Source organism: Saccopteryx leptura, chromosome 2, assembly GCF_036850995.1.
Source record: "Saccopteryx leptura isolate mSacLep1 chromosome 2, mSacLep1_pri_phased_curated, whole genome shotgun sequence".
Classification (NCBI taxonomy): Eukaryota; Metazoa; Chordata; class Mammalia; order Chiroptera; family Emballonuridae; genus Saccopteryx; species Saccopteryx leptura.
The window spans coordinates 3,837,127-3,862,597 of NC_089504.1; the positions used below are offsets into that span (position 1 = coordinate 3,837,127).

The 25,471-nt window shown below is 52.3% G+C and overlaps 1 protein-coding gene across 12 annotated transcripts in view; it reads left to right on the forward strand.

The window, feature by feature from the left end:
- TSC1 (TSC complex subunit 1) overlaps positions 1–25,471 on the forward strand; it is a 51,790-nt gene that overhangs the window by 20,810 nt on the left and 5,509 nt on the right. For 2 of the 12 annotated variants that reach the window (XM_066366782.1, XM_066366789.1), the window contains exons 3-21: positions 391–500; positions 2,403–2,599; positions 3,870–4,055; positions 5,979–6,082; positions 8,106–8,258; positions 10,195–10,339; positions 11,475–11,629; positions 11,962–12,035; positions 14,539–14,714; positions 15,371–15,486; positions 15,840–15,951; positions 16,223–16,341; positions 18,413–18,482; positions 19,218–19,322; positions 19,584–20,142; positions 21,315–21,358; positions 21,977–22,146; positions 22,875–23,057; positions 24,836–24,946. In XM_066366782.1, the coding sequence (XP_066222879.1) occupies positions 3,950–4,055; positions 5,979–6,082; positions 8,106–8,258; positions 10,195–10,339; positions 11,475–11,629; positions 11,962–12,035; positions 14,539–14,714; positions 15,371–15,486; positions 15,840–15,951; positions 16,223–16,341; positions 18,413–18,482; positions 19,218–19,322; positions 19,584–20,142; positions 21,315–21,358; positions 21,977–22,146; positions 22,875–23,057; positions 24,836–24,946 (2,502 nt within the window). In that variant the 5' untranslated portion in view covers positions 391–500; positions 2,403–2,599; positions 3,870–3,949. Of the gene's footprint in view, positions 1–307; positions 501–818; positions 834–2,402; positions 2,604–3,869; positions 4,056–5,978; positions 6,083–8,105; positions 8,259–10,194; positions 10,340–11,474; positions 11,630–11,961; positions 12,036–14,538; positions 14,715–15,370; positions 15,487–15,839; positions 15,952–16,222; positions 16,342–18,412; positions 18,483–19,217; positions 19,323–19,583; positions 20,143–21,314; positions 21,359–21,976; positions 22,147–22,874; positions 23,058–24,835; positions 24,947–25,471 lie in introns of those variants that run through there. The other 10 variants (XM_066366784.1, XM_066366790.1, XM_066366781.1 and 7 more) reach the window with 8 other exon arrangements.

Genomic DNA, 25,471 nt, shown 5'->3' on the forward strand with positions numbered 1-25,471 from the left:
AAGGAGAGATGTTCTAATCATGGGACTCATTCCAAAGCTTTGATTTAACTCTCATGAAGGCCTTTTAGAATCCTTGAACCTGGGTCACTTAAATGAAGAATGTCACACAAAGCCCAATATTTATATATTCCTTCTGGGGAAAATTAGAAAATATGGGTAAAAGTAGAATTTTATAACCAAAGAGAAACGTTTGTGTTGCCAAAACTGTCCTAATGTGTTTTAGTTAAAACCATATATTTGCCTTCTGTAAAGCATTTGGTAAGAGTAGGCTTTGGAAACCAGCTTTTTATGCCTAAATTATATTTAGGAACTGAAAAGCAAGCTGGATAGTCCAAGCCGGTCAGCCCTGACCATTGCCAAGTTGACTGGATGGTCGCCATCTTTGTTTAGAATTGAGTTCATGTCAGTGTGCTCTGGGGCTGCCTGCGCTTGGAGGACCAGCTCTGGCAGGACTGTCCTCTGAAGACACAAAAGACAGCATCTCATGAGACCAGGACTAGGTAAGTAGACGTTTTTATTGGAACACCTGATGGACAAAATACTTCTAAATCTGAGACTCATTTGTGATTTACCTGCAGTAGAAATGAACATGGGGCTAGGGTGGTTGATGCGATGCGCTTTGAAAGAGTCATCTTGAAAGTGGTGTCCCAAAGATTTTTACCGGTGTTCTTTCTGCTGGTGTACAGTACCGCTCAGGGCGTGTGTGTTTGTGCCAGGTCTTGTGTTAACGTGCGTGACATACACGCTCTCACATAGTCCTCTCAAGGAGGAAGAAGCTCTGACGGTGCCATTGTCTTCACCTCCAAGGGCGATTCCATCCTGCTCACGATCAGGTGAAATTTGTTTTTCTTCTCAGTTTTGAACTCTTATAACAAACCTTACCAGTTGTGGCCCTGGCCAAGTAGCTCAGTTGATGAGAGCATCATCCTCATACACCAGGGTTACTGGTTCGATCCCTGGTCAGGGCACATAAAACAATCAACCAGTGAGTGCATAAATAAGTGGAACAACAAATTGATGTTTCTCTCTCTCTCCCCTTTTCGTTTCCCCTCCCTCCCACCCTCTCTTCCTCTCTCTCTAAAATCAATAAATTAAAAAAATTAAACTTATAATATCTTCTAAAAAAACTTTACCAGTTATTGTAAAATTTCTAAGCCCTTTGAAATTTACTTCCTTGGTGACTTTCCTGTAAACTTTATGTTTATAGGTGTGACCCAGCAGTTAGTTACTTCATGATTTTCTATAAAAAATGCATTTAGAGCCCTGGCCAGTTAGCTCAATAGATAGAGCGTCAGCCCAGCATATGGATGTCCCGGGTTCAATTCCTAGTCAGGGCACACAGAGAAGTGCCCATCTGCTTCTCTCCCCCTCCTCTCCCCCCCTTGCCCTCTCCCCACCCCTCCCTCTCCCCCTTCCACAGTCAGTGGCTTGATTGGTTCGAGCGTCAGCCCCGGGTGCTGAGGAGAGCTCAGTTGATTCGAGCATTTGCCCCAGACGGGGGTTGCCAGATTGATTCCAGTTGGGGTGCATGTGGAAGTCTGTTTCTCTATCTCCCCTTCTCTCACTTAAAAAAAATGCATTTAGACTTTTTAATTGATTTCCCTAGCTAATGAACTTCTGATTCACCAAAAGCCACTCAGTGAGTGTTACCAGGTTATAATTAAACAAGAACATATATGCTAGTAGTTAATACTTGCCAGTGTCTGGGGTCATTGTTGCTTTAAATTTGGTATTCTTACAGGAAGAGCTTACTGTAACTCTTTAGCATGGTGTTTCTCAAACAGGGCTTATTTATCAGCCAGATAAGAATCATCTGGGCTGCTTATTAAAATGTGGATTCCTTAATCCCAAATTCAGTTCTGGAATGGGCCCAGAAAATTTCAATTCTAACAGGCATCCCAAGTGATTTTGATAGACACTAACTCTTGAGAACTTCTAGTTTAGCTTACTCAAAGAAACACATAGGAAGAAATATATTTTTTAAAAATGTGACTGCAAATGACATATATGTTCATTGGCCTGGGAACTGGGCCAGTGTTCTACTTTACCATGTGACCTCGGCCAAGTTATGTATTCTTTTTTGAGTATCCATATCCTCATTTGTAAAATAAAGATAACGTCTGCTTACCTCACAGAGTTGCTGTGAGAGTCAAAACCCGCTTTTTGGGGTTTGGGGCTTTGGCGTCAGGCAGATCTGGGCTCAGATTTCAGTTCTTCCCTGGTTTTGCCTCTTGCTAGCTTTGTGATCCCAAGCGAATAGCCTGACCTCTGTTTCTATCCTTATAAAAACGGGGGCCAGTGAACCAGTCTGCAGTCCTAGGAAAGGAGTCTATGATGGTGTTTGGGAAGATGTGCAGTGCCGCTCTGACATAGTAGCGGTTTTTGCTTGTTTTTGAAAATAGAGCTCTAGAGGCCAGGGTGGCGAGAAGTGCATGCCTGCATGTGACCAGCCTGCGAGCGAGCTGCTGTCCTGTGTGTGAAGATGACGCAGTGCTCTGCGACCACAGGGGACTGAGTGTGTGGAGGTTGCCTGGTGCCACTCTCCTGTAGCCAGCAGCATGCGGAGTAAACGCGCCCAATAGAGGAGTGACCCTGTTCAGTAGGTTTGACCTTAGGGTCTTGTGACTTGACTGGTTATACCGACTTTTCTTTTTTTGTGTGTGTGACAGAGACAGAGAGAGGGACAGACAGGAAGGGAGAGATGAGAAACATCAATTCTTTGTTGCGGTTCAATTAATTGTTCATTGATTGATTTCTCATATGTGCCTTGACCAGGGGGCTACAGCAGAGCGAGTGACCCCTTGCTCAAGTCAGCAACTTTGGGCTTTAACAGTGACCTTAGGCTTTAAGCCAGTGACCTTGGGCTCAAGCCAGAGACCATGGGGTCATGTTTATGATCCCATGCTCAAGCCAGTGTCTCCATGCTCAAGCTGGTGAGCCCGTGCTCAAGCCAGATAGGCCCATGCTCAAGCTGGCAGTTCGGGGTTTTGAAACTGGGTCCTTCGCATCCCAGTCCGATGCTCTATCCACTGTGCCACCACCTGGTCAGGCTGTACTGACTTTTCAACATTGACACAGTTATCAAGAAGAAAACACTATGCTTTTATTTCTTTTTCTGCAAATAGTTCATGTACTTTTTAGGTAGATGATTTAAAAAATAAATATGGTCTTAGCCATAAACGCAAGGTAGAATCAGAAGCAGGAATAAAAGATTTGGTTTGCCTGACCAGGTGGTGGTACAGTGGATAGAATGTTGGCCTGGGATGCAGAGGACCCAGGTTAAAAACACCAGGGTTGCTGGCTTGAGCATGGGCTCATTAGGCTAGATAGAGTGCGGGCTCACCAGCTTGAGTGCAGGGTTGCTGGCTTGAGCGTGGCATCAGAGACATGACCCCTTGGTCTCTGGGTTGAGGCCAAGGTCGCTGGCTTGAGCAAGGGGTCACTTGCTCTGCTGTAGCCCCCAGTCAAGGCACATATGAGAAAGCAATCAATGAACAACTAAGGTGCTGCAATGAAGAATTGATGCTTCTCATCTCTCTGCCTTCCTGTCTGTCCCTCTCCCTCTCTCTCTCTCTCTCTTTCTGCTGTAAAAAAAAAAGTTATCAATAGATTTGGTTCTTTGATTAAGTTGCTGTGGCAATCTATTCTGACTGCTGTCAGTGTTGTGGTTTCTCTCTGCTTGTTACGTTCTGTAGAATCCTTCATAAGTTTGTCACGGGTGGAATTATTCATGCACCCAGCTGCTTTTATCGACAAAGTTCTGGACACGCTTTTGTGGCATTCAACATGGCGCTGCTTTGTCTTGCATGTAGTGTTTTGTGGGGAAAAACGAGGCCATTTTGTCACACTGTCGTCTTCCTTTTCCTCAGTCTGGTAGTGGCACCAATGAAGAGCCATCAGAGTCTTGAATGAACGCCCTGGACCCGGCACAGCACGTCCGTGTGAGAAGATGGCCCAACAGGCGAATATTGGGGAGCTGCTCTCCATGCTGGACTCCCCCGTGCTGAGCGTGTGCGATGACGTCACAGCGGCCATTAAAGAGAACCTCAGTACTGGTGAGCAAGATCGTGTTCCTTTTAGCTCATCTGTGGTCGGAGCGATTGGTCTGGAGGTGACTCGAATCGGCCAGGAGTCACGGCTTTCGTCTTCTCAGGAGTCTTTACAGCCACCGACAGAGCGTGCATGGAGGCGGAGGCGCCCCTGAGTGTTTCAGCCTTAGCTGTAGAAGAGTCTGATGGGCACAGTGCAGACAGAGACGTGGGGGCGCCCCTGAGTGTTTCAGCCTTAGCTGTAGAAGAGTCTGATGGGCACAGTGCAGACAGAGACGTGGGGGCGCCCCTGAGTGTTTCAGCCTTAGCTGTAGAAGAGTCTGATGGGCACAGTGCAGACAGAGACGTGGGGGCGCCCCTGAGTGTTTCAGCCTTAGCTGTAGAAGATTCTGATGGGCACAGTGCAGACAGAGACGTGGGGGCGCCCCTGAGTGTTTCAGCCTTAACTGTAGAAGAGTCTGATGGGCACAGTGCAGACAGAGACGTGGGGGCGCCCCTGAGTGTTTCAGCCTTAACTGTAGAAGAGTCTGATGGGCACAGTGCAGACAGAGACATGGGGGCGCCCCTGAGTGTTTCAGCCTTAGCTGTAGAAGATTCTGATGGGCACAGTGCAGACAGAGACATGGGAACCCCCTGTGCACCCCATGGACCCAGTGCCAGGACTCGGCTGTTTTTACCTCATCTTAACCTCCCTGACACTCGAGTGTCTTAGAACAAGTCCCAGCTCTACCCTTTCACCTGTAAATCGTATAAGTGATTTTTGGCATGAGGAATGCTTAACCTTTCTTTGAACTGAGGAATACAATTTAAATAGTATCCGTTTTTGCTTACCAGGTTGGTAAAAGTCAAATATTGATCAAAGAAATAGATATTGGTAGCAGGAGAATAAATTGGTGTTTGGCCTTTTTGCAGTACCTAGCGTCCATTTAGAAACATGTACCATTTGCCTACCTCCAAGAACCTGTATTTGGTCATAGCCTTGAGTGAAATACAGTGAAACATTAGGGAAAGCCAGGTGTCCTTCCGTGGATGGATGGTTCAGTGAGTCACGTAGAGCCGTGCAGTAGAGAACAGTGGGAAAGGGGAGGAAGTGGGTCGTGGGTGCCAGTATGGGAAGGGGTCTGCCTGTTGTAGTAAGTGGACAAAACATGGACATGCACGGGCTGTGGGTGTGGACTTGGGGACTCTGTGTGGAAGACACGGGGAGACAGGGGACCTTCTACACATAGGAAACGTTTGAAAGGACATGTACCAAAGTCCAGGGTGTTTCTCTGCAGAGTGGTGTGGGAAGCAGGTGGTGAGGAAACTTCCCTTTTTATGTCCTTTCATATAGTCTGAATTCTTAACAGACAGGGATTCCTTTTTTTTTTTCCCCCAGAGACAGAGAGAGAGTCAAAGGGATAGATAGAGACAGACAGACAGGAATGGAGAGAGATGAGAAGCATCAGTCATTAGTTTTTCATTGTGACACCTTAGTTCAGTGATTGGTTTCTCATATGTGCCTTGACCGTGGGCCTTCAGTCGACCGAGGAACTTCTTGCTCGAGCCAGCAACCTTGGGTCCAACTGGTGAGCTTTTTGCTCAAGCCAAATGAGCCTGCGCTCAAGCTGGCGGCCTCGGGGTCTCGAACCTGGGTCCTCCACATCCCAGTCCACTGCGCCACCACCTGGTCAGGCGGATTCTTTTTTTTTGTAATTAAAAACGTAACAAAAATAGAAGATAGCGTTTTATATGCTTTTATGGACATTTAGGCAATAAACCCGGTATTATCATATTGTCAAATCTGAATTAGTGTAAGGAAATAGAATGCTTTGTGTGACCTCGGGTAGCACATAAACATTTTTTGGATTTTGTGACAGGCAGCTATTTGAGGGAAATCCAGAATGTTGAAAGAAATAGCTCTGAGAAACGGCCTTTTTCTCCCCCTAGACCGTGGTCCAATGCTTGTGAACACCTTGGTGGATTATTACCTGGAAACCAATTCTCAGCCAGTATTGCACATCCTGACTACCTTGCAAGAGCCACATGATAAGGTAACGGCCATGGTGTAGGGTCAAGCATGAGAGACGTTCTCACAGGTGGTGTGCCGGCCAGCCCCGTGCACCTACCCTACGCCCACTGTGCCGGCTGCCCCTGCGCACCTGCCCTACGCCCACTGTGCCGGCTTCCCCTGCGCACCTGCCCTACGCCCACTGTGCCGGCTGCCCCTGCGCACCCGCGCCCACTGTGCCGGCCAGCTCCGCGCACCTACCCTACGCCCACTGTGCCGGCTTCCCCTGTGCACCCGCGCCCACTGTGCCGGCCAGCCCTGTGCACCCACACCCACTGTGCCGGCTTCCCCTGAGTACCCACTGCACCAGCCGGCCCTGCGCACCCGCGCCCACTGTGCCGGCCTCCCCTGAGTACCCACTGCACCAGCTGGCCCTGCGCACCCACACCCACTGTGCCGGCTTCCCCTGAGTACCCACTGCACCAGCCGGCCCTGCGCACCCGCGCCCACTGTGCCGGCTTCCCCTGTGCACCCGCGCCCACTGTGCCGGCTTCCCCTGAGTACCCACTGCACCAGCCGGCCCTGCGCACCCGCGCCCACTGTGCCGGCTTCCCCTGTGCACCCACACCCACTGTGCCGGCTTCCCCTGAGTACCCACTGCACCAGCCGGCCCTGCGCACCCGCGCCCACTGTGCCGGCTTCCCCTGAGTACCCACTGCACCAGCCGGCCCTGCGCACCCACCGCACTGGCTCCAGAGCTCACTCTTCCAGCTTCTGCTGGCTACAGATGACCTCGTTCCCAGATTACAACCACATGTAAAAATCGTTTGCAGATCTCCATTTCTTTTTTTTTTTTGTATTTTTCTGAAGCTGGAAACGGGGAGAGACAGTCAGACAGACTCCCGCATGCGCCTGACTGGGATCCACCCGGCACGCCCACCAGGGGCAACGCTCTGCCCACCAGGGGGCGTCGCTCTGCCTCCACCAGAGCCACTCTAGCGCCTGGGGCAGAGGCCAAGGAGCCATCCCCAGCGCCTGGGCCATCTTTTGCTCCAGTGGAGCCTTGGCTGCAGGAGGGGAAGAGAGAGACAGAGAGGAAGGAGGGGGTGGGGGTGGAGAAGCAAATGGGCGCTTCTCCTATGTGCCCTGGCCGGGAATCGAACCCGGGTCCCCCGCACGCCAGGCCGACGCTCTACGGCTGAGCCAACCGGCCAGGGCTGCAGATCTCCATTTCTGGAAAAGTTGACAGACTGAAATAAATTTTAGAAGATTTTTAAAGATCTTGCCGTGATTGTATAGCCAGTTTGATCCATAAAGTGCCCCTCTTTAAACCATGTTTTGAATAGGATTTTGACTTTTAATTGATGTGGGACAACCCTAAGTGCAGGTCGCTAATGGGCTGGTGGGTGAACCCTGTCTCCTAGCACTGGGAGGTCCCTGCATTTGTGTGTTTGCTGTCTGTAGCTGACGGCACTGTAACGGCAGACTGGGGACGTCCTGAGTCTGCACACTGGTGACTTCACCAGAATCTGAAGGCCTTGCCATTGTCTGCCTTTTACAGTATGTTTTGTGGTTTTTACTCTGGGCTAAATTTTAACTTTTTCTACCAACCAATTTATATTTGGGGCCAAACCATGGAGGCTACAGTAGCAAGAAGTGGCTGCTCCCAGCAGGGCCCCCTCAGCTGGGACCTGTGGTTATGGCAAGAAGGGGCTGATTTGTACCTGAGAAGAGGGTCCACCGTGGAGTGTCCTCCCTGCCTCTGCCAGGCAGACCTGTGTTTGGAGACCCTTGGTCAGCGAGTGCAGACTGGCTGGCCTCTCTAAGGCCAGATGCTGCAGTGTTTTCTTTGCCAATGTGGTTAAGAAGTCTTGAATTTGATCTCTTTACCTGTATAACCCTTGCTCTGTAGACATCCAGGGAAGCCTTGGGGGCCTGGGGTCCATCACTGCCTCCTGTGTTTGTGTGACCCTCATGCATTCTCCCAGGGATCTCCCTGCGTTCCCTTGCCCCCCACCCCCTCCTCGCTCTACTGAGATGCATTTCCCTGTTCTCCCACCTTTTAGCACCTCCTGGACAAGATGAATGAATGCGTGGGCAAAGCGGCCTCCCGGCTCGCCACCCTCTCGTTGCTGGGACACGTCGTCAGGCTGCAGCCGTCCTGGAAGCATAAGCTCTCTCAAGCACCTCTTCTGCCTTCTTTGCTAAAATGTCTCAAGGTACGAGGTTCGTGAGGGTTCGAATGAAACGGCTTTGTATCATTTCTGAAGTGGCAAGTAACTCAAAGCAAGCACATAGATTTTAACTGGAGTTTGAGAATGTGCAGGCATTGAGTGTTTCTCTCTGAGCACAGAGTTGGGGCTGAGCTCCTTTCTCAGTGCGTAACTGACTGTTTGAATAGCTTTGTCCCAGCAGGTGTGGTGACCTTGACATCCGGGTAGCTCAGCGTTATTTATCCCACCCGTCCTCGACGTCACCCTTGTCGAACCTTCCTTTAGTTAAAAATGCACTAGTTTGTCTTTGGGAAACCCCCATGTCTAAATTCCATAATGGAATTGGGATAATAGAATAAGGGCTCAAAAGCCCTTTTGACCGTTTATAAGGAGCACATCTGGTCACGGCTCCGATCAGGGTGCCCGCCGAGGTGCCCTCTACTCTTTTTGCACTAACCTTAGTTTTTCTACATGGGGAGTCAAACCCTAAATAGAACCTTATGGTTTGAGTTTTGACAGTGGCTTGTGGAACTTCTCAGGGCTCTTTGCTTAACCTGTTTCAGTTCCTGGACTGTGTCCTACCTGTAAAGTAAGAAAATGTGGCTGACACGAAGTGCCTGTGCCTCACAGAGACACGGAAGCCCCGGCAGTATCTATCGCGGGCTGGCAGTGCCTTTGGGCTCACCTGGTACAGCACCGTGCACAGTCGTTTCTGTCTCTGCCAGAAAGGGAGTTCACTGCTTTATGATCCCTGAGGTGGGCCCCCAGGGGTCACATTGATACGGTGTCATAAAGACATGCTTGTAACGCTGGGGGGAAAAACAGGAACAATGTTAACAACTTAACTTTTTAAGCAGCTGCATTGATGAGGATATGATACAATTTTGAGGCACAGCATTTAGTTCAGATTGTAAAACTGCTTGATCTTTTCCAAAAGGGTGAGCCTTGAAGATTACTCCTGGGATGCTACCCAGGCCTACAGTGAGAACATGAATTAGTGCTGGTCCTTTCTGCTGGACCTCATTCTAGATTCTCCTACCAGTATTTTCTGTTCTCCTCACTATCTTCCATAACAGCACCTATGGTGCTTGATGTAAAAACTAAATCTCTTTAAAACTCTATTTTCTTTTTTAGTAAGAATAATGAACGTCTTAGCCTCCATGCGAGCCTTTGATCACTGTATTATTTCTTAAATCTGAAGAGCAGTTACTTGGCAAACAGTCATGACTTAATCATGGGCCAGGAGAGCCGCTGCAGCTAGCCTAGGTGATTCATTATCCATTGGGTATTAAGTGTCTTCAACTAGCCTGAAGTTATATGACTCGATATTTGAATTATAGACATGGTCAGAGGTTACTGTATTGTCTTTTATTTGCTGATTTCTACATACCATGAAGGTGAGCCATTAGGTAGACTTGTTAGTGCCACATTCCCTTCTTACAATACGTCCGTTGTAATCCTTTAAAAAAAAATGTGTAACTTGTTGATGTGTTGTGTTTTTTTAAATTGATTTTATAAAAGTAAATCGTTTAGGATTTGGTTGAATGAACAAACACAGCAGCATTTCTTCGTTCTGTTAAAAGCAGCTTCTCCGGCTTCCTCCGAGCGCTGTAACCAGGACGTCCTGGGGCTTTAGGACTTGGGAGTCACGAGACAAGTTCAGGCTCCTTTTCTGGATGCCTGGGTCCAGGTGCATCCAAGTGGTCCTTTCAGACCCCACAGTTGAGCTGGACTTGAGTAGTTTTCCTGTGGCGTCCGTTTCTGAGTGGTCCCTCTACAGCCCTTAGGGACTTCGGGACAGGGTGATGAGTCAGAGTGACCCTCTCCTTTGAGCGCCCTTGGCATTTAGGACCTTGCCGTGCCAACACTGCTGATTTAGGACTGCTGATGCCAACACTGCTCCTGACTGGCGTTTCCTCTTGCTCGACCCTTCCTTCTGCAGGTGGACACTGACGTCATCGTCCTCGCGACAGGGGTCCTAGTGTTGATAACCATGCTGCCAATGATTCCACAGTCAGGGAAGCAGCACCTTCATGATTTCTTTGATATTTTTGGCCGTCTTTCGTCGTGGTGCCTGAAGAAACCAGGTAAGGTCCCCGTGTGAACCCGTCGTGGCCCACCAGGTGGATGCTGTCATTATGGGTCGACAGGTTGCAAGCTGGAAGGGAAGGACGTGGACACGTGGATAGCTGACTTGGGTGTGGTCACTAGCCCGATGAGGATGGAGCTTGGGTGCGCCCCTGTAGGCAGCAACTGGAGGCTGGACTGTTGATCTTGCCTAGTCCTCTGGCCTATTGAGACAGAACACACTGTGGGCTCTGAGACCTGTTTGTGTGTGTGCAGGAAGAGGGAGAAGTAGTGCGTCCTGGTGGCGTGCCGTATCCAGTGCACCGGACTGTTGTCCATCTCGGCAGCTAGCACAGTTCTGTCGGAATGTCTCAGGAGGTATAAGCGTGAGAGTCGGAACCCTGGCAATCCCAGCATGAGCTGTTCCTGCCGAAGAAATGAAATGTAGGGGCCCTGCGAGACGGAGGAGTATGGCTCTGTACACGGCCCGAGGGACGCCCCCTCTCCGCCAGCTCTTCCTGCAGGCCTGGCCAGGCCAGGGCTGGTCCGTTCATTCTGTTGGAGAAGCCTGTGTACACTGCGGACTTGGGAGTTTCCCCCGGGTCCAGGCAGGGTTGGGTTAACTGAGTGTTCTTCCAGTTGTAGCTCTTTTTGAAGCTAATTTCAGGGTAGTGGTTTCGTCAGTCTATAGTTGAAGAGCTAAGACTACATATGTACTGTTCTCAGGAGGTTCTCACACGTTTCGTCACAAACACTGGAATCTTGTTATGCACCAAGCGCAGTGCGAGGCGCTGGGAGGGCGGGCTGAGGGACATGGCACTGTGTTTGGGGGGCACGTGCTGAGTGAGGCGGGGCCAGCTGGAGATGCTGGGGACAGCCAGTGCTGTGATAAGGGCAGTTCAGTGTGGCAAGAAGTATCCAGGCTCTGTGTAGGGAGTAACCGAAGAGGACCATCTGGCAGAGTCTGTGGGCCTCTCTCAGCAGCCTGGGGGGTGCCCACAGGCCATAGGGAGCCGCGGGTGGGTGGTCAATGGGGCGTCTGCTGTGCTCGCGTTTGCGTTTTCGAGAACTGTCCTCTGAACTTGTGTGCGGGCTGCTCCGGGTCCCCGTCTGTCTGTTCGCGAGTGGCCGAGTGTACCCCCTGGCTCCTTTCAGGGCACGTGACGGAGATCTACGCCGTGCACTTGCATAGCAGCGTCTACGCCCTCTTTCACCGCCTCTACGGGATGTACCCCTGCAACTTCGTCTCCTTCCTGCGCTCCCACTACAGCATGAAGGAGAACGTGGAGACCTTCGAGGAGGTGGTCAAGGTGTGTGGGGCTGCGCGGCGGCTGTGCTTGCGGCTTTGTGTCACGTGGTAGACGGGAACTCGTAAAAGAAATCCCATCTGCCCCCACCCCCCTGCCCCAAGCCTCCCACCCCGCCCTGGACAGCCACTGGTCCGCTTCCTGCCTGTGTAGACCTGCCTGTCACAAGCATTTCACATCAGCAAAACCCTGACATGCGGTCTCTGCGATGGGATTCTCTCTCTACGTGGTGTCCGGGGGCATCCCTGCTGGGGCATGTGTCAGTGTGTGCTCTCCCTAGTGTCAGTGTTCTGTTATGTGGTGATGCCTTTTATTTGTCACCTGAACCCTTCTAGCCAATGATGGAGCATGTGCGGATTCACCCGGAACTGGTGACTGGATCCAAGGACCACGAACTGGACCCTCGGAGGTACGGAACGCACGGCAGCCCGTGGTGGAGCCTCTCGCCAGCGTGAGGGCGAGACCTCGGAGACTTCCCTCTTGGGGACTTCCTGGAGAGTCTGGGACGTGTACAGTGACAACTGCGTAGTCTGAAACCCGCCCCGACAGACAGAGCTGGTCGCTCCCTTAGCGGAGTGGGGGCGGGTGCCGGCCCTGCAGGACCAGCACAGCGGTACCGGTGATTGTGCGTGCGAGGCAGGCGGCAGAGGGTGTGGCTGGAGACCAGTGGACTGTGGGATGTCGGGACACTGAGTGGGCGCCCTGGGTCCCTTTCTTCTGCTCCGCCAGGCACGCCCATCCTCTGTGGAGCCTTCGGAAGTCCCAGCTCACTCCCTGCAGAAACAACCCGCCAGGCTCCCGTTGGAGGATCCCGGGCTGAGTTGGGAAGGAGCTCCGGGGAGCGCAGCTTCTCCTGCTGCTTCTCCTTGTGTTCCCGGAAGGCAGTGCCAGCCTCAGTCAGCTCCCACACCTGACTGTGAGCTCTGCGTAGAGAAGCATAGAAAATGGGCGTGCAAAGCTTAGTAATGACACACGCAGACCTGTGTGGCCACTGCCCCACTTCAAAAACGGAACAGGACCCTCCCTGGTGGCAGCCATATTTCCCTATTTCCTGTCTCCCCTCAGGGACAGCCGCTGTTCTCTGTATTGGTCATTCTCTCTCTGTTCTTCTTAGTGTTGCTGTATGTATTGTTTTGTTTGGAAAACGAGTTGGGAAGCAAAGCCCGGCTCTGGAAAAGGTAGTCTTGTCACTGTCAAATGAAAGGTCCTAGGAGACGAGAGGAATAACAGTGTCTGAGTCTCGGTCCAGCTGCCCCTCTGTGAGAGTGTGTGGGCGCCCCTTCTGGGGGAGTCAGGGCCAGGCCATGAGTCCTGGGCAAGATCAGGCGTACTCCAGTCAGAGCTTCCAGCCAGGCTGCGTGCTTCTGAAATAATGGCAGAGGAGCTGACCATTCTGTTCGCTGCCTTCAGGGGCCGGTCAGAGCAGAATCCTGTGGTGGAGTGAGTGTGCTCAGCTGGTCCAGGCAGGGGAGGAGAGCGGGGACTTCATCAGTGCACGGCCGAGACAAGCTAAGGGCAGACGAGTCATCCAGGCCGGGGCCACTGAGACCTAGCTCTGTCCCCCAGCTCAGAGCAGCACAGTGGTGGCACCCTAGCAATGGCCGCCACCTGGCTGTGCCCTGGCGTGTCTGTGCTAATGTGAACCGGTTGTCCTCCGTGTTGCGCACTCTCCCGGGGCTTCCATGTTCTCTGCTCTGCATGCTGTCCCGTTTTCTGTGTCTCGTATCTTCCTTTTTGGCTCACTCTTGTTTCACGGAATACGTCCCCTAGTAGCTTTTGGAGAGAGGATGCAGATTCTCGGCTGGGTGTGGACTTCTAGGTCGGGAGTCATTCCCATTCAGCAGTCCCTTGGTGTGAGTCTTCTCATCATTCAGTCTGAAAACTTGAAGTTCTAAGATGCTTTCTTTAATTATGTTGGACTTGATTTCCCTTTCTCCATCGTTTCTTTTTTCCAGAACTCCTGATATTCCAATTAGGACCCCCAGCATGGTTCTCTGATCTTTTCTTCTGTTCCCTGAAGATGTCCTTATCTTTAGTTTTTATTGCATCTATTGTAGCTACATTTCTACCACGTTTTTTACTTCTCTGAATGCTTTTTTTTTTTTTTTTTTTTTTTTGAGAGAGAGAGGCAGGGAGAGAGAGAGAGAGAAAGACACTGATTTGTCATTCTGCTTATTTATGCATTCATTGGTTGATTTTTGTGTGTGCTCTGACCAGAGATTGAACTCGCATCCTTGGCATGTCAGGACAACGCTTCAATCAGCTGAGCTACTGGGCCAGTGTGGACACTAGGCCTACTCTCTCTTTTTATTTTATCTTATTTTTAAATTTTTTTAGGTGAGAGGAGGCAAGACAGTGAGGCAGACTCCCTCATGTGCCCCAACTGGGATCTACCTGGCAACCCTATCTGGGGCCGATGCTTGAGTACTGAACTAGTTTTAGCACCTGAAGCTGTTGTGCTCTGACAGAGCAATCCTCAGTGCCCAGGGCTGTGCTCAAACTGATGGAGCCACTGGCTGCAGGAGGAGAAAAGGGAGAGAAGGGGAAGGGGAGGGAGAAGCAGATGGTCCCTTCTCTTGTGTGCCCCGACTGGGAACTGAACCTGGGACGTCCATACACTGGGCTGACGCTCTATCCACTGAGCCACTGGTCAGGGCGCAGCCTAGTCTTTTTGCTGATGCAATTTTTCTTTCAGATTTGTTTCTGGTAACTTGATGTAACCATTTCAGATAAGGAGGATATAGGTTTGTGACATGAATGGCTAATTTTTGACTACTACTTGAGCCAGTGTGGTTCTCTTTTGTTCTTTGGTAATCATAGGTCAGTGGTTGGCTGGAGTTAGTACTCTCATATATTTGATTGATTTAAATGCATTATAATGTGCATTTCTTGACTTGCTTTGCCTTTTACAGGTGGAAGAAATTAGAAACCCACGATGTTGTAATAGAGTGTGCCAAAATCTCTCTGGATCCCATGGAAGCCTCCTATGAAGACGGCTACTCTGTGTCTCACCGGAACTTGGCCCGTGTTCCTCACCGGCCGGCGGACGTCACCACAAGCCCTTACACAGACACGCAGAATAGCTACGGTAAATGGGGCTTTGCCGCTTCTCTGCGTCGCTACCTTGTCTCCGGAAAGCACTGCTGATTTTTGTTGACTTTATTTTTCTTTTCCTAGAATGAGACTTAGTTCAGCTCCTAGGAGCTGTTTCCCAAATACTTACAATTTGATTGCCTCCATTTTCTCCTCATTACTCCCTCCTTCAAGTTTAATTTAGTCCTGCGTCCTTGACCTCCTGCCTGATCGCATGCCAGCAGACCTGATGGTCGTCAGTGCCTGGAAAAGAAAATGGATGAAAAATTTGACTTCTAGGCTCCACCTCATAAAGGATTCTTCCTACTTTTCAGACATGTGTAGTGAGGCCCCCTGGGCTGTAGCTCTGCCAGGTCTGGATGAGTCTGGACAATGTCGATTGGATTAATGTAAACGTCTAGGCTTATCTGTAGGCAGCACCCACTGAAGCTGTCACCCAGGTTGTCCGTTTCCAGGTTCTCCTGAAGCGTGACCAGACAGCGACCTTACTGAACGTCAGTTCCAGGGTGCTTGGATGTCAGGAGTCCCCTCAGATATTTTTTATATACAGAGAACAGAATGTGATTGAAGGTTGAGAGGATCATATGTTTTAAAAGGGTCGGAATAGTCAAAGCCGCACACTGACGCTGCGTGCTCTTTCCCTGTCCTCAGAGTGCGTGACTTCCACCCCTCTCTCCGCCTCCCGGCTGACGTCGGCCAGCACGCCAGGGCAGCTGCCTCCAGCTCTGAGCTCCCCTTCGACCCGGCTGTCCACTGAGCCGCCCCAAGTACGGTGTCCAGTCGTGTGCCCGCTTTCCTCCGTGCGCCGTGGTCCCCTCCGCTCGCCTGCCTCCCTCTCTGCTCGCCGCTGATGCTGACCCTTTGCATCAGGACTTAGCACGTGGTCTGGGAAGCTCTCACACTGCTCATTTTAAACGAAGGTGTTTGGAAGGCTGTGTTCTATCAGCAGGACCCACTTGGGTCCCTCTGGAAGTGTAGACTTACAAAGTGCCGCTTGTCTCTTGACAGTGCTTTAATAAGGTGCCCTCTTCCAGTTTGAAGTGCCCATCGGTCATGGTTATAAACCTTGGGTGACGTGGTGTTTGCTCCTCATGGCTGACATGCCTCGTTAACTCCGCAGGCTACTCTCTGGAGCCCGTCTGTGGTCTGTGGAATGACCACTCCTCCGACTTCTCCTGGAAACGCCCCGTCTGATTTACCACACCCTTACAGTAAAATCTTTGGTACAACTGGTACGTATGTCTTGGGTTGGATTTGGTTGGTTGGTTTGGGCCTGTCTTTTCTGACTAGGAACTGTTTCTTAGATGTAACAGTGAGTTTGGGGGCCATTTGCCATGGTCACCCTGATGTTGATATTTCCAGGACGTGAAACATGACCCAAAAAAAGAGTGGCCTAAGTTCCCAGAAAGTTAGCTCCAGCGCTCCCTTCATGGTAATAGTTGGGCAGCTCTTCTAGTAATTTCTTTCACTGACTGTGTGTATTCTGTCCCCATCTCCGAGCAGGTGGAAAAGGAACTCCCCTGGGAACCCCAGCGACCTCTCCTCCTCCGGCCCCGCCCTGCCACCCGGACGACTGTGTGCAGGGCCCACTCCCGCAGCCCGCTGCCACGCCCCCCAGGAAGGTGCGCTGGTCCCGCTGCCAGCCCCGCCCAGGCACAGGGACCGCTCACAGACTCGCTGTGAAGCTCATTGTGCCAGATAGAATGTGACCTAAAATGTGATGGGTTTGAGTCAGAACAATTGAAAATAGACTGGCCAGCAGCTGTCCGGTGTGATGGGCTGATGCGGAGGTCCCAGAGCCCTTCCAGGGAGCCCTCTGGGCCGGGAGCCTGTGCACTGCAGCACTGAGCTGTCATTGGCTCCGCCTGCGCAGAGCGTGCGCTATAGAAACAGCGGCGAGCCAACAGCTGCCCCTTCGTGCAAATCCCGGCAGGCTCTGGTGTCCCTGTAGGCGTCGCGTGCTTCTTCCTCAACACGTTTCTTCAGTGTGAAAGGAAAAGAAAGCAAACTAGAAACACTAACTTAAGAGAGTTCTGTAGAAAGCAGTAAAAATGGTTAATTTTGTTACATCTTGGCCCTGGAGCTCATGTCCCTGTGGTAGAGTTTGTGAGGAAGAAGGAAGCAGACACAGACACCGCTGTGTCCCAAGTGTGGCGGTGACTGCGGGCCCCGGCCACCTGGCTGCTTTTGTCTGTGAAGCACCGGTTTTGTTTGATTTATTTATTTATTTATTTATTTATTGTATTTTTCTGAAGTTAGAAACGGGGAGGCAGAGAGACAGACTCCTGCATGCGCCTGACCAGGATCCACCCGGCATGCCCACCAGGGGGCGATGCTCTGTGCATCTGGGGCATCACTCTGCTGCAACCAGAGCCACTCTAGCGCTGGAGGCAGAGGCCACAGAGCCATCCTCAGCGCCTGGGCCAACTTTTCTCTAGTGGAGCTTCGGCTGAGGGAGGGGAAGAGAGAGACAGAGAGGAAGGAGAGGGGGAGGGGTGGAGAAGCAGATGGGCGCTTCTCCTGTGTGCCCTGGCCGGGAATTGAACCCAGGACTTCCACACACTGGGCGAATGCTCTACCACTTAGCCAACCGGCCAGGGCAGCACCAGTTTTATTTTAAAAAACAGCTGACTGAGAAATGAGGGTTATTCAGACCTGTGCACATGGGTGGCTGTTAGTGTCATACATGACGAACTGAGCCTGTCCCATCAAGATAAACAACTGACAGTATTTGTTGGCCAATGATACAATTCAACTTCAGATGAAATTAGAATATTAAAGTCCTGGTATCTGGCAGCAGAAGCTTGATTGCTTCCCTCAACTTTTACGATGAGATTGAAACATCTTGGGACACTTGAGTAATAATTTGAGTTTTCAAATCGTGCAGCAAAACGTTTCAATATATTTGCCTAACTTGATGACCAGTCTTCAAAATGCTTGAAGTAGGATGCTATAGGCTCATGCATAGGTAAAGGATGCGTTCAGGGCACACGGGGTGGGGGGGGCTGGCGGACAATACACAGTGTAGAAAGTTCATTGCCATGGTTTCAGACTGCACCTTGTAACTCACCTGCAAGAATAACCCCGTCAAGTCTGGGTGTCCTGTCAAAGATGGTTTCCACAGTTACCTAAAAGGTCTTGTTAACTTACATTTACTTCTTACCACTACCTATCTGTGGGGCCCAGAATTTTTGTCTTACCCTCGAGCCAGAATGCCGATGGCAGCAGATGAAGGCCGAGGCAGACGGGAGAGTGCAGCTTCTTCTCTAAGCTGCTGGCTGTGAGCGAGGTCGCACAACGGCGGGCTTCTCTGCTCGCCTCCCTCAGTTATTTCTGTTCTGGGAAGCACAGGTTTTGTTTTTGTCTTTTTTTCCCCATAAAAATGTTGCTTATGTTTATAAATAAGGGTTTTTCTATTTCTAAATGAATTCATGAATATATTTTTTAAATTCCTGTTTTACTTTCTAATTCGGCAACTATCAGTAGATACAACCATATAAACAAAAGCTCTTGGGATCCTCAATAATTTTTAAGACTATGAAGGCATCCTGAGATTGAACAGTTTAAAAATCCTTGGGCCAACCTTTGAACTTCTTAACATACTACAAATGTAGATATTTGGGATATTTCTCTTATATTCGAGAATACGTTCTCAGCTTTACCGTGTGATGTAAGTGGCACCTGTCTTTTCAGGAAGAGAGAGCCGACTCGACGCGACCCTGTCTACACAGACAACACCACCTCCCAAACGACCGGGGACTAGGTAATGTCCCTGCGCGGCGGTAGCCCATGCTGGTCTCCTCTTACTGGGCGATGTGCAGGAAGGGGGGTTCTGGAGTACGGCAAAACACAGGTCTAGTGAAAACGAAACATGGGCTTAATTCTCAAGGCCGACCTAATAGGAACAGCAAGGAAAGCTTTTGAGCCGTTGCAAGGAAGCAGCTAGTGTTAAGCAGCTCAAGCTGTGTGGTTTTACCTGTTCTCTGAGCATTAAGAATGGAGAATTTTATTTTCCAGGGGCTGGTGTTTGTGGCACCTTTAGTCAGAGTACTTATCGTGTCTTAGCTTTCCGCCGAGGCCTGGTGAGAGCCCTCTCGGGCCTGCTCGTGCAGCAGGGAGAGTTGTGCAGCACCTTCTGTGGCCGTGGGAGCCCTCTCGGGCCTGCTCGTGCAGCAGGGAGAGTTGTGCAGCACCTTCTGTGGCCGTGGGAGCCCTCTCGGGCCTGCTCGTGCAGCAGGGAGAGTTGTGCAGCACCTTCTGTGGCCGTGGGAGCCCTCTCGGGCCTGCTCGTGCAGCAGGGAGAGTTGTGCAGCACCTTCTGTGGCCGTGGGAGCCCTCTCGGGCCTGCTCGTGCAGCAGGGAGAGTTGTGCAGCACCTTCTGTGGCCGTGGGAGCCCTCTCGGGCCTGCTCGTGCAGCAGGGAGAGTTGTGCAGCACCTTCTGTGGCCGTGGTGGCAGTTTCTGGCGCATTTCTGTAACGAGTTGTCTCTCTCTTTAGAAGAACTCTCTGGCAGCAAAGGATCTGTCACGCTGAGTGACCTTCCAGTGTTTTTAGGTGACCTGGCCTCTGAGGAAGACAGCACTGAGAAAGACCGAGAGGAAGGTAATGCTGTGGCCAGGCTCCCGTGAGGCTGCGGGGGGTGGGTGCAGCCCTGGGGCCGGCGCAGTGTCCAAGCGCTTGGCTGCTCACTTTTTCCACTCGTGGGGAAAAGCTGGGAGTTTTATTCCAGGTCCAGTGCTAGGCAAAGGGATGCCGCTCGGTATGTGTCCCTCTGGGTGGCACATGGCGGCATGCCACCCCCTGCCTGCCCTTCCCCAATGGCCTGTTTACTGTGGCATTTCTCTTCTCCCTCTCTCCTCTCAGCGGCAATATCTAAAGAACTTTCTGAGATCACCACGGCCAATGCTGAGCCTCTGGTTCTTCCAAGAGGTTTTGACTCTCCCTTCTACCAAGATGGGCTCGCGGGCTGTCCGAAGAAGACCCCCGCAGCCGCCTCCAGTGCTCAGGGCACCAGTATGCTCCCCGAGCCGTTAAGCTCCTCCCTGGACAAACTGGGGCCAGACACACCAAAGCAAGCCTTCACGCCCATCGAGCTGCCCTGCGGGGGCGCTGACCAGGGCCCTGCCACCAGCAGGGAGCGCCAGACCCCGCTGCAGACCGGTGTCCTCACTCCCAGCCCTTATACAGTCCCACCACACAGGGGCAGGGGCTTTGGGGGCGGGCAGCCTCCCCCCTACGATCACCTTTTTGAGGTGGCATTGCCAAAGACTGCTCATCATTTTATCAGCAAGAAGACCGAGGAACTCCTAAAGAAAGTGCGAGTTCACACCGAGGAGGACTGCAGACCCTCCACCTCCCCCCTGGAAGTGCTGGACCAGCTGATCCAGCAGGGAGCCGACGCCCACGGCAAGGAGCTGAGCAAGTAAGGGGGCGGGGTGCCCCCCTCCGCGGGTGCATCCGGGCTGCGCTCCTCCTGTCTGGCCAGATCCCTCCGCTCTGCCCCTCAGATCCCTCCGCTCTGCCCCTTTTGTGTGCATGGCGGTGTGCCCTCCAGACGTACGCCTGGGCGTAGTCCGTTCTCAGGTAGAGTCCCGTTTTGCCAGGAGTGTGTACGCAGGGCCCTCCATGCCCCTGCGCTTACAGGAAGGCCAGAGGCTCCCTCCCACGTCTGCTCTCAGAACTGGAGGCCCAGTGGGTGGCACTCGCACTCAGATGAGGAGTGTTTGTCAGCGCCCCTCGCTGTCCAGCTGTAGAGGTTTTCTGTTTGGTCACATGGTTCCCTGGGTGGAAGATGAGATCAGCCTTTCAGTGCAAGTGCAGACGGCCCCTCCCCCAGGGCGGCGCCTGCGATTTCTCTAGACCACATCTGTCCCAGGCCCTTTTCAAAGGGTATCCAAAGGGAAGGGTGAAGGGGGTTGAATCCTCTGCCATTTCTAAGCAGGTTCCTGGGGAATGGGTCCTTTTCATGTTTTCAGTAATCTGACATAGGATTCAACAGAGGTTGTGACGTTTAAGATCTCTTTTTAAAGAACTTCACTGTGATGGGCTCAAGTAAATTCCCTACTTTTTCCCTAAACTTGGGTGACAGGAGCTTCCCAACCCAGAGCTCCTCCCCATGTGTCTCGGCAGAGAGGGCGGGAGGCAGGCGGCTGGCTGTGTGCCTGGTCACCCAGTTTCCAGGGAGAGTGGAGCTGGGCTCGCAGGCCGCAGAGCAGGCTCGGCGGCAGGCCCGCCACGCTGGCCGGTCACACGCAGGGGCTGTGAGGCTCCTCTGACTCTGCGGACTCCTAGTCTGAGACTTTCTCGTGCCCTGGGGAAGTGACCTAACCTCGCTGCAATGAGAGGTCTAGATAAGTTTCTTCTGGGTACCATCCATAACTCTTGTTTTCTCTCTTCATTGAGTTTATTGGGGTGACACTGGTTAACAGAATGTTACAGGTTTCAGGTGCACAGTCCCTCAACACGCCCTTTGTACACTGTGTTGTGTGTGTTCACCCCCCACGTCTCCTTTCATCGTGACTCATCCCCCTGTACCCTCCGGCGCCTCCCCCACCCCCAGCGTTGTTAACTCTCCTTCAAAACCTTTCCTCCTAGGTTGTCTTTACCCAGCAAGTCTGTGGACTGGACCCACTTTGGAGGTAAAGTTGTTACTTTAGCTCTGGATTCAGCCCACAGGGACCCTGCTTGCTTGCTGCCTTTTCTGTCCTTGAGGGAGGCGTCCTGTGGGAAGCAGACCTCCCCATGCTGCTCCTGTTCCAGCTGCTTATCTGTCCGCGGGGCTGAAGAGTGTCTTAAGTGTTGCCAAGTCAGCATCTCCTATTTTTGAAAAGTGGCATATACCACGCACTTGGCACTTTGCAGTAGAACTGCCCAGAGGACAGCCCTCACACCAGGCTTCCCTAGATGAAGCCCCACACGAAGAAAACGGTACTGGGGAGAGAGCTTGGCAGCAAACATGCCAGGGAAGGGAGAACAGGAACCTTAAATACATATGGTTCCAGTTTGTGGAGAAAAATAACGCTCTCAGAGACTCACCCATGTTGAGCCCTTTGCGATCCTTTAAAAGGGAGACCGGTGGTAACTACCTCCCGTCTCCTGATGAAGGACTGGCTGGTGCTGGGAACCACGCGGGCGCTTGCCAAGCGCGTGGGGAAGTGTTTCTTAGAGAATCGGTTTCTTAAGCTGACAAACCGGGTTGGGGGCTTGGTTGATGTATATGTAAAAGGCATCTCTGCCACCTCCCTCTGCTTCAAAAGCAGGCTCTCCTCCCTCAGATGAGATCCGCACCCTCCGTAACCAGTTGCTTTTACTGCACAACCAGTTGCTCTATGAGCGTTTTAAGAGGCAGCAGCACGCCGTCCGGAACAGGCGGCTCCTCCGCAGGGTGATCAGAGCAGCGGCTCTGGAGGAGCACAACGCCGCCATGGTGAGCCTGCGGGGTGGGCCGCGGGGCGGGTCCTCCGTTGTCTCTAAAGAGCTGCCCCTGAGCCGAGTCGGGTCCATCCCTGCTCTGCTTGCTGGCGAGGGCGGCAGGCCTCCATGGTCCGAGGCTAGCACTGTGAGCGGGATGTGCCTCTGAGCTCCCTCGCGGCTCTTGGAAACCGTGGAGACAGCTGATCTTCTCTGTGTTTCTGTGATTGGCTGTGATGATACCAGGGTCAAAAGATTATTGTTTCTCCAAACGTGATGCCAGCTCTCCTGAGCTATTTTATGGCCAAAAACTGTGGCACAGTTGTGAAGCCAGTTAGACCTGGAGACCGGACCTTGGCTCTGTCACTTAGGAAAGTACTGTAGCCTCCTGAAGCCTGGCCCAGTCTGTAACCTGGGAGCAGTGATAGTGCTTGCTTGGTGCCCGGTGCAGGGTGAGTGCTCCGTGAACATCCGTCACCGTGCTGACCTTCCTGCCGCAGCAGTGCTGCTGGGTGAGAAAAGGTCTTCAAGTAACTTAATGTCTGTCTGCTAAGGTGAAACTTAGTAGCCCTTGAGCCAGCGAAGCTGGGTTACACAGTAGCGAGCTGTCAGCTGTCGGCCCGGGCCTGTCCTTATAGTTTCCGGCATAGCTACGGCTCTAGACGAAATGTTGGTCTTTGACCTTGAGCACCACTGCCCATGTTGGAAGGCGACTAATGTGGTGACATCTCTGGTCTCTGCTAGAAAGACCAGTTGAAGCTACAGGAGAAGGACATCCACATGTGGAAGGTCAGTCTGCAGAAAGAACAGGCCAGATACAGCCAGCTGCAGGAGCAGCGGGACACGGTGGTCGCCCAGCTGCACAGCCAGATCCGACAGCTGCAGCATGACCGGGAGGAGTTCTACAACCAGAGCCAGGAGCTGCAGGTATGCGCCCAGCACTGGGCGGACGCCCAGAGGGCACGGGGCACCCCGTTTGTCTCAACAAAGACGAGTTGCTCTTCCCTCTGTGCCGTGGTGGGTGGACCTCAGGGCTGAGGCCCCTAGCTCCCGCGGTTCCAGGCTCCAACGCCCTCTCGTCAGTGCCCTTGATGCCCTGCACCCCACATACACGCCTGGCTGTCTGCTCAGCGAGCGCTGGAAACAGCTTCAGGAGGGTTTATTCTGACAACTTGGTAGCTGTTTGAAACAATACACATACATGCCAACATTTTTTAACTGCTTTTTTTATTTTTTTACTTTTTAGTGAGAGGAGGGGAGACAGAGACAGACTCCTGCATGTGCCCCCACTGGGATCCACCCGGCATGCCCACCAGGGGGTGATGCTCAGCCCATCTGGGGCGATGCTCCGTTGCAACCAGAGCCATTCTAGCACCTGAGGTGGAGGCCATGGAGCCGTCCTTAGTGCCCAGGCCAAGGTTGCTAAGGATGGGAGGAGAAGAGAAAGAGAGAGAGAGAAGAGGGGGAGGGGAAAGGGTGGAGAAGCAGGTGGGCGCTTCTTCTGTGTGCCCTGACTGGGAATTGAACCCGGGACTTCCACATGCCAGGCTGACGCTCTACCACTGAGCCAGCCAGCCAGGGCCTTAATTCCTTTTTCATTAAAATTTTTTCTTTAATTTTTTGAAAGAGAGAGAGAGTGAGGGAGCGAGAGAAGCATCAACTCCTTCTGCTTAGTTGTACCACTGATTGCTTCTCCTATGTGCCCTGATGGGGCTCAAACTGCCGACCTCAGGGTTGACTGGTGACCCCAGGATTGAGCCGGTGACCTCAGGATCGGTGACCCTGGGCTTGAGCCAGCAACCCTGGGCTCAAACCAGTGATGTCAGCACTCTATCCACTGCGCCTGTGGCCTGGGCTAACTCCTTTTTTAAATGACACAGTTGCCTACCAATGCTGTGTGTGTACCTCTGGGGCACCGCGCAGTCTCAGACCCTGGAATCACCCTCATTTTCTATTTCACACTGGTTTTTGCCTGGTGATTTTTGTCACGCTGACCACTTGAAGTGCACCATTGCAAGGGATGACGTCATCCACAGAGTGGGAATGTGTCCTACGGAGACAGCGACCTCCAACCGGTAGTGCTCATGACAACCAACAGATGTCGCTGTGTTTCCCTCAAAAAACGACAGCCACAGCTCCGTGGGAGGTTGTAGTGCAGCCCGTGCTCTCTCTGCACTCTGGTCCCTGGAAGGCTAAGGCCTTGTCCCTTCATTAAACAAATCAGGAACTCCAAAATCCACCATAAGTTATTTTTAAAACTGAGGATGAGCCTGACCAGGCGGTGGCGCAGTGGATGGAGCGTTGGACTGGGATGCGAAAGGACCCAGGTTTGAGACCCCAAGGTCGCCAGCTAGAGCACGGGCTCATTTGGCTTGAGCAAAAAGCTCGCCGGCTTGGACCCAAGGTCGCTGGCTCCAGCAAGGAGTTACTCAGTCTGCTGAAGGCCCATGGTCAAGGCACATATGAGAAAGCAATCAATGAACAACTAAGGTTCGCAACGAAAGACTGATGACTGATGCTTCTCATCTCTCTCCATTCCTGTCTGTCTGTCCCTAACTGTCCTTCTCTCTGACTCTCTCTCCGTCCCTGTAAAAAAACAAACAAAAAACTGAGGATGACTTCCCGGTGGCTCACTGAGGAGCTGGGCTCCCGTGGCTCTCTGGGGCCTCCCGCTGCGCTCTGACCACGCGGCCTCTCTTTGGCAGACGAAGCTGGAGGACTGCAGGAACATGGTGGCGGAGCTGCGCCTGGAGCTGAAGAAGGCCAACAGCAAGGTGTGCCACACGGAGCTGCTGCTCAGCCAGGTGTCCCAGAAGGTAGGACGGGCCAGTCGGGCTGCCCTCCGCCCCCGCTCTGCTGATGCTCTTCCTCTCAATGTGGGCGTGTCTGTCACGGGTTCCCAGCGGGGAGCAAGTGGGCCCCTCCTGCCCGGGGGGCAGTCAGCAACGTCTGGAGACATTTCTGTTGATGTTTTTGGTGCTACTGAAATAGAGTGGGTAGGTGCAGGGGTGCTACTGAACCCCCCGCACAGGGCGGTCTCCACAGCAGAGTGACCCGGCCCGAGTCCTTGTCTGCGCGCAGGCCAGCACTCTCTGCACACTGTGGCTGCATAATGTGCAAAGCTGCTTGTTCACGTGTTTGAGCTGTGTCCGTCTGTGTTTGGGAGTCACCGCACTGCTAGGAATCCCTCAGTCAGGGGTGGGTGAGTTTCCCCTGGGGCTCTATCCCCTGGCCCTGATGTCCCTGCTGGGGTCCTGTGCACACCCACCTCCTCCAGGTGTCCTGGAGTGGCCACCTGGAGTGGCACAGGTGAACATCTGCCCCTGGGTCAGCACGCTCTC